Raw genomic sequence first — 10,737 nt, 5'->3', positions numbered from 1 at the left:
TCAATTAACTTAACTGACAAGGGTTATGACATTATTTTCAATCAAAAGTCTTGTAGGGCTGTAAGTCAGATTGATGGCTCTGTTTTGTTTAACAGCAAGAGGCGGAACAACATCTATAAGATCAGATTATCTGAGTTGGAAACTCAGAAAGTAAAGTTCCTTCTTTCTGTTAATGAGGAGCAATGGGTATGACATAGACGGTTAGGGCATGCTAGCATGAGAATGATTTCTCAGCTGAGTAAGCATGACCTGGTCAGGGGCTTACCCACTCTGAAGTATTCTTCAGATGCTCTTTGTGAAGCATGTTAGAAAGACAAATTTACAAAAGTCACTTTCAAGGCAAAGAATGTTGTTTCCACCTCAAGGCCGTTGGAACTTCTGCATATTGACCTATTTGGACCGGTGAAAACTGAGTCTATAGGTGGCAAGAAATATGGGATGGTCATTGTTGACGACTATAGCCGCTGGACATGGGTAAAATTATTAAGATGCAAGGATGAGTTGCATTCTGTGTTCTCTACCTTTGTTGCCCAAGTGCAAAATGAGAAGGGTTGCAGGATTATCTGTGTCAGAAGTGATCATGGTGGAGAATTTGAGAATGAGGATTTTGAGAACCTCTTTGATACTTATGGGATATCACACGATTTCTCTTGTCCCAGAACTCCTCAGCAGAATGAAGTAGTGGAAAGAAAGAATATGACCCTTCAAGAGATGGCTAGAACCATGATCCAAGAAACTGACATGGCAAAGCACTTCTGGGCCGAGGCAGTAAACACAACATGTTACATTCAGAGTAGAATCTTCATATATAAGACCTATTCTGGGTAAGACTCCTTATGAATTGTGAAAGAATACAAAGCCCAACATTTCTTACTTTCATCCTTTTGGTTGTGTTTGTTATATGTTGAATACTAAGGATAAATTGCATAAATTTGATTCTAAGTCTTTGAAATGTTATCAACTAGGATGTTCTAAACGTTCTAAGGGTTATAGAATTTATAATATTGAATCTGGAACTATTGAATAATCTATTCATGTTGGATTGAATGATAAGCTTGACTCTGACAAGTTAAAGCTAGTTGAAAAGTTTGCAGATATGAGCATAATCATTCCAGATAAAGACAAGATTCAGAAGTCAAGGATTTTCAGAAGCTGCTGAACCAGAGACAACTACATGAGAAGATGTTGCTACAACTTCTGACCCAACTCGTCAAAAGAAGAGTAGAGTAATAGCTTCTCACCCCGAAGAATTGATTCTGGGAAATAAAGATGAACCAGTTAGTACCAGATTTGCTTTCAGACCTTTTGAAGAGACGCTTCTAAGTTTAAAGGGTTTGGTCTCTCTGATTGAACCAACTTCTATTGATGAAGCTCTTCAAGACAAAGATTGAATTCTGGCTATGGAAGAAGAATTGAATCAGTTCACCAAGAATGATGTTTGGAATCTTGTCCAGAAACCCAAAGATGTTCATGTCATTGGAGCCAAGTGGGCGTTCAGAAACAATCTCAATAAGAAGGGAGAATATGTCAGAAATAAGGCAAGACTTGTTTCTCAAGTGACACATCAACCTTCCGGTCATCTTTCATGTGACGTGGCAGATGATGTTGGAGTGTTGCATTACTGTTTACCGGATACATAGGTAACTTCAGACTCCAGTGAAGACTAAAATCAGGAAATTATTAAAGCCACTATGCAAGAAGCAGTGATGAATATACCGAGGGGGATGATATGCCTAAAATAAAAATTGAGAGCGATAATAACCTAACACTTGTGATTGGAGTGGGAATACCATGATAGCAATCTAAGAGGGGTAGATTAGGTTTGTAAACTAGGAAGGACAAATTAACTTGTAGTAATTATTATATGTTATATTGCCTAAAGACAATTGTTGGTTAGGAAGGCGAAAATGATCACTTTGTATTCTTAGAGACGAAGGATTGAATTCCGATTCACTACATGAGCATGGTCAAAATCCCTTTACAATGCAGAGCACATTTTAAAACCTCCTGATCACGCTTTCTGCACCCACGTTGACAATCTCTGGCTGCCAATCTTGACTAGCAGCTTTGGCGAAGCCAAAAATATTATGAAGCCTGGGCAAATTTTAAAAGCGCAAATTCACACGTGATGCAATATATAAATAATTATAAATTAAAATAAAAAAGACTTGTCATTTTGCCAATAAAAGTATAGCTAACTCAATTTCCATTCCATCCACACATGACACGTCCAAGAAGACCATACAAGATAAGAAAAAATGGATCTGTAATTCACATAAGTTATCTGTATTGAAAGAAGAGAAATGAAACATAATAATATAATATATAAAATCACGAGGCAAATGCCCTTTCTGAGACTTTATTGCAGTAAATGTTCGACATTCACATTCTCAATAGTTACTATATCAACCAAAAACCTCCTCATCTCTAAAATTTGATGATCAAAAGTTAATAATGAGATAATTGAAATTGAAACTGGGAAGAGCTGCAACCGCACTGAAAACACAAGACAATATATACTAATAAGAAATATAATTTTTTTAAGGACAAATAACCATTCATGGGTAAAAATTGATAATCCAATGCCACTGTCAATGAACTATTATTTTTATTTTGAATGGCAAAATCAGTGTGTATATTGAGAATGAATAATTATTCTTTCACACCTCTAAAATAAGAAATGAGGTGGAAAGAGGTGGATGATGAGAGAGATAGGAAGAAAAAAAAAGTAAGAGAGAGAAAATATAAGACGTCTTAAATGATAAGATGAGAGAGATATAAATAAAAATAGGTAAAAATGAAGTGGAGAAAAAAATGAGGTGTGAGTATATCATTATTGGGACGATAATAGCACACAAACCATAAAGTTGCCCACCTATCATCAATACAAACCCACCATAAAAAATTAAAAATAGCATCCCCATGCCAATCCCTTAATTATTTTGGTCAATATTAAGTGATTGTTGATTAAAGAAGGACCCAAAGAGCCTAGCCCACAACGAGAGAAAACAGTAGAAAAAAACTAGGAAGGAAAACAATAAAAAGACTACAATCAAAGCTGGTCCCACCCGACTTCCTAAAATCCTAGTGGTTCCTACTATACTAAAGACAAGGCACTATCACGTGGAAACCGATGAGTTGAGGGCTCATACAGCCTCTTTTTTTTTTCCCATCTCATGACTCTTTTTTCCCAAAACAGGGCCAATGACCCAAGTTAAATTTTCTTTTTTGGGCCAGGAGCCTGGGCACATGCCCAGCCTTGCCTGCGCCCCTGCCTTCAACCATGTGCATGATGCAATCCTTGACTTTGCTTGGCTGGGTTGGTAGCAGCAAATTGAGATCTTTCTACTTCTTTGGTATGTTCTACGAAGCAGAGAGGAATCGTAGGAACAGTACATCGTGTTCAACGTAAAATGAACCTTTCACATCAACTTCAAAGTATTCTAAAGATAACTAAGACCATATACAATGGTTAAACAAAAAATGTTTTGTTTAACCATTTCCTACCCCACTTTTTCTCTTCCCAACACTCCACATCATCTTCTCTCTCCAATTCAACAAACTTTCAACAATTACACACTCCAATGGTTTTACTTAACTCTCAACACCCTACCCCACCACTCACCACTCACCCTACCCCACCACTTTTTTATTTCACATTTTTATTTAATTTTATATTTTTGTTTTTATAATTACATAAAATTACAATTATGTAAATGCTAATAGATAGATAAATAAGATGGTGAGAGAGATAATAAGAGAGTGAAAAAACTTGATTTTTTTTTCTGTGTCTAAATCAAACGAACCAAGTCTCTATTTATAGAGAAAAAAATCATGAATTTTGGTATAATTTTTTTTTCAGAATTTTTTTTTGATGAAATAATTGAGTTCAAAAGATAAGGAAAAACGAAATCCGGAGCAACCAACCAGAGGAAGCCACGTGGCAAGGGCTGAAAAAAAAATTTATCTTTCCAGTAGACGCGCCTTGTAGACGCGCCTTGTCTGCGCGTGTAGCACACGCGCCTGCGGTGGCCACTGGCCTCGCGCCACGTGGCACACAGCAGGCTCTTTAATTCTGTTGAAAATCTTCAACAATTTTCTTCTCTCTCCCCCCTTTCAACCAACTTCAACAACCATTAAACCATTTCAACAAAATTCAACAAACTTAAACAATGGTTTCGACCATCGACAACCAGGAAAAGACAACAATGCATTGGCGGCTATAGCACTATAATCAAGTTATTGTGCGTCCTCTATACTCTAACTTTATTACATGAATATGATGAAATCTGAATCATTCAATTTATTAGTAATATCATCAACGGTGATCCCTAGCATCAGCCACAACCTCGCGTGTCATCTTCCAACACATTTCCTCCACCTTCATCTCTGCTAATTCAGATATCCAAAATCTGAACTCTGCATCTCACTACAGGAGAAGATGAGTACCCCTGCAGTGAAACTCGTTTCTGAATGCTTCATCAAGCCACAGAGCCCAATCGAAGAGTCAAACCAGATATGCTATCTAACACCTTGGGACATAGCTATGTTGTCTGTCCACTACATCCAGAAGGGCCTTCTCTTCAAGAATCCCGAATCCATTGAGAATCAACCAGATTTCATGAACAATCTCTTGGATAACCTCAAACACTCACTTTCTCTTGCCCTTGTCCATTTCTACCCACTTGCTGGTCGCCTTGTAACCCAGAAAACAGAAGATCCTCCATCTTATGCAGTTTTTGTTGATTGCATAAACAGTCCTGGAGCTGGATTCATACATGCAACTCTAGACATGACCATATCTGACATCCTCTTCCCTGTTGATGTCCCACCTGTTGTTCAATCATTCTTTGACCACCACAAAGCAGTCAACCATGACGGTCACACCATGCCGTTGTTGACCATCAAGGTCACTGAATTATTAGATGGTGTTTTCATTGGTTGTTCCATGAATCACTGTGTTGGTGATGGTACTGCTTACTGGAATTTCTTCAATACATGGTCTGAGATCTTTCAAGCAAAAGCTCAAACAGGACATGATGAGTTTCATTATGTTCCCATTTCACACCACCCCATTCACAATCGATGGTTTCCCCCAGGTTGCAATCGACTAATCAACCTTCCCTTCAGACATCATGATGAATTCATAGGCAGGTACGAATCAACCAAATTGAGAGAGAGAATCTTCCATTTTTCAGCAGAGTCTATTGCAAAACTGAAAGCAAAGGCTAACTCAGAATCAAAAAGTAACAAGATCTCTTCATTCCAATCCTTATCAGCATTTGTTTGGAGATCATTGACCCGTGCACGCCATCTACCACATGATCAGAGAACAATTTGCAGGATGGCGGTGAACAACCGAACAAGAATGGAACCGCCTTTGCCTCATGAATACTTCGGAAACTCACTTCATGCAGTTCATGCTGAAGCAAAAGCAGGGGAGGTTCTTGAGAAGGATCTTGGATGGGCAGCATGGAAGCTGCATCTGGCGGTTGCGAACCACGGCGATGCGGCGGTGCAGAAGTATGTTAAAGAGTGGTTGCAGTCTCCGATGGTGTATCGACTTGATCTGTTTCTGGAACCGAATATTGTGATGATGGGTAGTTCACCGAGGTTCAACATGTATGGGAATGAATTTGGAATTGGGAAAGCTGTGGCGGTTAGAAGTGGTTATGCAAACAAGAGTGATGGGAAGGTGACTTCATATCCAGGTAGAGAAGGAGGGGGAAGTGTAGATTTAGAAGTGTGTCTTTTGCCGGAAACAATGGCGGCACTGGAATCAGATGAAGAGTTCATAAGCATAGCTTCAGTGTGCAATCCCCTGTACTAGGTAGGTTGTGCTCCTTGTTTTGTTTTGTGCAATGTACTTGAAATTGTTGAACAATCAACCTTAAAATCAAATAAATTTGCATTTCAATAAACATTGAAAGCTTTCTGAAAGGGTCCTTACATGTTTTATTGACACTTGGAAAATCTATTGAGTAATCCTGCATCTTGTGTAGGTAAGAAACATTTACAGAAGAAAAAGAACAACATGGTAGTGGTTCATCAAGGATTAGAGCAAAGTTATCACATGTGACAGGTTCAATTGTCTAAAAGATTGCATAACATATATATGTACAACGTACCTTAAGAAATGTATCCTTATTTAATGGGTGTGAAAATTCTTGATAAAATCATGTTAAGAGAAGATATGACAGCACCAACATTTTAGAGATAACTATTCTGGTAAGGTGTACAATTATGATTCTGGATGCTTTTTCCTTTTGGTAATACTTTGGGGGCTTGAGGCCATGACCAGTATTAAGACTGCGAAATTTGTAATGTTAAGAGTGGAATGACTCAGATTCTTGCTATTCAATGTAGTAACAGAATTGGTTTTAAAACAAATCTGTCCTTAATGACACTGATAATTTTGTATGCCTCAGCTGTGTGATGACACATTTTGGAAGCTCTTCAATTTTTAAACCACCAAATGTACACACAAAAGTTGAAGAATTGTGTGATTAGTGGGAGGGAGAGGATTGTGTGATTATATTAGAGGAAATTGGGGGACCATACTAATGAGGCTAAAGGGATGAATCTAGATGAAAATCAAAACTCCTTTATTTTATTAGACCATATACAATGGTTTTCAACACTCAACACCACTTTTTCTCTTCCCAACACGTCACATCATCTTCTCTCTCCAATTCAACACTCATTCAACTTTTACCCACTTTAATAGTTTTTCATTCAACACCCTACCCCACCACTCACCCTACCCCACCACTTTTTTATTTCATATTTTTATTTAATTTTATATTTTTGTTTTTATGATTACATAAAATTACTATTATGGATTTAAATTAAATTAAAACAATAAACATTTAACAATTTAATTTTTTTTAAATATATAAAATAATATATTGTTGTGATCCATTTCAAAACAAAGGTTAATAGAAAGATAATGAGATGGTGAGAAAGATAATAAGATGGTGAAAAACTTGGATTCTTTTTTTTCTGTGTCTAAATCTAACAAATCAAGTCTCTATTTATAGAGGAAAAAAAATCATGAATTTTGGTATAAAAATTTTTTCCGGAATTTTTTTTTCCAATGAAATAATTGAGTTCAAAAGATTAAGAAGATAAAAATCCAGCGAACCAATCAGGGCTCGCCATGTGTCAGACCCTATCCAACATTTTCATTTTCTCTCTCCGCTGCGCATGACACACGCGCCCTGTCGGGCCGTGCATCACACGCGCCTGATGCGGCCATTCGTTGGCCGCCACGTGGCACTCCGGGACCAAACTCTACACCTTTCTCCTCTCTCCTCAAACTCAACACACCCCTAAACACCACTACACTACCCACTCAACACTAAACACTAAACTCAACTCACCCATTGTAAATGGTCTTATACAAGGAACAACAACTTTTTTTTAAACGTAGTCGATGTTATTAATAATTTGAATCTAGTATAGTAGTCAAGCGATCAACATGTAAAAGTTGTAAGAGATCCGGAAGACTCTCCTCCACCCAAACAATATATGAAAGAGAGGAGGCATTATGAGGCATGAAATCAGTATAAAATTACTCTCTTTACCGATAAAGGAGATTAACACGATCAAACAAACAAAAAAACCCTAAAACAACCATATACAAATACCACTCAAGTGGTATAATTTTTTTTTTTACTTTTCTTCACATCCTATCCTATACTATATACCCCCTCAGTTCCTATATAACTGATATTTTAAGGTTGTAGCACAAGTATTAAGAAATAGCAATTAATAATTTTATTAAAATTACTACTCTAACTTCCTATTATACCCTTTATCTCTCATATTAATTCTAACTTTTCAATTTTTTTCCTACCACCAATAAATGAAGGGTACAATTGGTAAAGTATAATTAATGCTATCTTAAAATTGTAAAAGTGTCAAATAAATAGGAAAAAAAATCAAAATATGATCAATTATATAGGAACAAAGGGAGTACTATTTTTGAAACCTAAAAGTGACAACTCCGACAAGTGTCGTCCTCTCATTCTATTTCTTTATTCATAAATTTTCCCTCTCATACTATAATTGGTCGGTAGATGACGTCATATTTATATTTTCTAATTTTTTAATAATTTAAATATTTATAATTTTCATATTTTCAAAAAATAATTAATTTATTAATTTTGCAATTAATCGTTATTAATGACATTTAATAAAGGTCAATTGTGATTTTTTTCAAAAATAACTATTGTATTATTTGACATTTAATAGTTTTTAATGATATTAGAATAACTAATAAAAGTCAATTGTGACTTTTCTACCATTAAGATGAATGTTGACAAAGTCTTTTTTTTAATGATTATAGTTATATTACAAAATAAATAAAAAAAATGAATGTATTATCTTACGCTCAAAATGATATCAATTAGTTTTAAGGAATTGATCTCGAAATTAACTAAAAAATTTGTATTTTATGTTTTCGTATTGGACTGGGCGAGCTCCCCAGAGGGCCTCGCCCAGGGTGCCCGCCTCGTGGCGGTCACACAGGCAAAGAGTTAGGCCTAACCCGCGAGGCCCAACTGGCCCAATAGGGGTGGTTTAACTCGCAAGGCCCAACCCCTAGTGGTATGGACGAGATAAAGGGGCCCTCGCCCAGGGGCAGTGAATGAGCCAGGGAGTTTGGGCCTCCCCTAAGAGGCCCAACTTGCCCACTAAGAGCGGTTAGGGGCGTTAGGTCTAACCCCAAGCCTATAAATAAAGGGCGGTTACCAATTGTAAAAGACTCATAGCTCATTTGAGAAATGAAAGCTTGAAATTCAGTTATATTCTCTCTCTAAGCGGTTACGTCCTTTCTCTCTAAGATTCTCACATCGCAATCCTCTCACTCTAGGTACCATACCTCATCTCTATGTTATTGGATAGAACATTTGGCGCTGTCTGTGGGGATCGGTAGATTTCGATTCCCAGACTACGTGGATTGTGATTTCGATTGAGAGAGGTTTGATTTTCGGTGAAATTTTCTTCGTTTTTGTATTCTAAGCTGAATTCCCGGTTTGTGGTGGGAATTTGATGGAGACACGTCGTCGACGACGCGACGTAAAACTGACGCGGAGTCACGGCTCACCGCTGCGTCGTGTAATGGGAATGCCGCGCAGTGAGGAGCAGGAGCCTCCAGCGCTCTCACTGGAGGTCTCAAAAGGTGGATTGCTAACTGTTGGTAAATCCGCAAGTGTACGGAATCCACCCGGTTTTAATTATCGAACCACAGGGATTGTGAGTGACTAAATTCAGTTTAAGCTTTGAGTTTGAAGGTTGGTTTTATTGAAACAAAGATATGTCGAAGTAGTAATAAGGAAAAGGAAAAATAAAAAGACAATTCAGAAAATAACATGCTTTGAGTTCTTGTTCAACTAGTCAATTTAAGCACATCATTCTAAGCACATGAACTCATGGATCTCTCCTTGATGATATAGCCTAGTTACTCACTTATTGATTCCTCACATAAGCAATTCTCCCATACTAAAAGCTAAGCCCAATTCCTTGTGTACTTAGTCATTTATATGAGGTTTTAGATCATGCCAATTCAGGCCATCAAACCCCAACCCTTCCTCTATTCCTAGTAGCAAGTATAGAAGGGGTAATCCCAAATCGGTTCCCTAATCTATAACAAACTTCTGTTCTGATTATAGAAAAGCATAAAGCAAGCATGCATACAAGCTTAGATTGATATTCAGAGAATGGGATTCAAGGAAAGAAGAAGAACATGTGGGAAAGAACTTAAGATTATAACTCAAATATAAAAGTCTTACAAAGAAAACCAAAGCAATAGAAAGAGAGATTAGCCTTGCCATGCTTGACTAAGAACCTGAATTACAAGCTTAGAAGCCCTCTCACACTCTCCTAGATGCTCCTCTACCTCTGAGTTTATGTAAAAATGAAAGTAGTATCCAAGATCACAAAAGAAAATGACTAAAATCCTATTTATAGGCAAAAATCACGAGTTTGGGCTGTTCTGGGCGCTCAGGCGCCAATTCAAAGCGCCTGAGCGCCAATTCCATCCTGAAAATGAGCCTCTGGAAGGTAATTGGCGCCTAGGCGCCAATTAAGCACGCCTAGGCGCCAATTCCAGAACCCTAGAAAAAGCAATTGGCGCCTAGGCGCCAATGGAGCACGCCTAGGCGCTCTGACTCGCTGGAAAACCTTTTGATCTTCATTTTAACTCCTCTTTACTCCTCTTTAAGCCCCTTTAAGCATCCCTTCAATTCTCCAAACCTCTAGACACTCCATTTTCAGCTGTTACAACCTGAGAACTCGATGACAAAGCTAGGAAAATATCTAGAAATTCAGAGGTTAGTTTTGCACAAAGGCTCCAAAACAAGTGGAAATTGCCTATGACTCTTAAACTCTAATAAAATGCAACTAAAGCCCTTATAAAACTACAAAATTACTAAACTAATGCAAATTCCCAAAAAAAAGTAAAAATGCATGAGAATGCATGAAACACTACATGAGACACAAGAAAAATACTCAAAACCTACAAGGAAAAACCCTAAAAACATCATATAAACCCGGGTCATCACTAACACCTCGGGCGCTGGTTGCTCGTAGGGATTGGAGACGCTTAATCCGAGATGTTGCCAGCCGACTCGAGCAGCAAGGTGAACAAATCCGAGGGGCAGAGGCTCTGACAGAGCTTGAGCTGTTTAGGCGAAAAGATCAGCGGAAGTCGCGACGAAAATGGAAACCTTCACC

At 37.7% G+C, this 10,737-nt stretch overlaps 1 protein-coding gene across 1 annotated transcript; it reads left to right on the top strand.

Moving 5' to 3' along the window:
* Positions 1–4,266: 4,266 nt before the first annotated feature.
* LOC130722258 (uncharacterized acetyltransferase At3g50280-like) lies at positions 4,267–6,390 on the top strand. The gene is made up of 2 exons (XM_057572944.1): positions 4,267–5,830; positions 6,003–6,390. The coding sequence occupies exon 1, from the start codon at positions 4,442–4,444 to the stop codon at positions 5,828–5,830; it is 1,389 nt and encodes a 462-aa protein (XP_057428927.1). The 5' UTR covers positions 4,267–4,441; the 3' UTR covers positions 6,003–6,390.
* Positions 6,391–10,737: the final 4,347 nt, after the last annotated feature.

Source organism: Lotus japonicus, chromosome 1 (assembly GCF_012489685.1).
Source record: "Lotus japonicus ecotype B-129 chromosome 1, LjGifu_v1.2".
NCBI classification, from domain to species: Eukaryota; Viridiplantae; Streptophyta; class Magnoliopsida; order Fabales; family Fabaceae; genus Lotus; species Lotus japonicus.
This window is presented reverse-complemented; position numbering and strand designations above follow the sequence as displayed.

Coding starts and splice junctions, on each gene's coding strand:
- LOC130722258 (XM_057572944.1), top strand. CDS start 4,442: ATGAGTACCCCTGCAGTGAAACTCGTTTCTGAATGCTTCATCAAGCCA.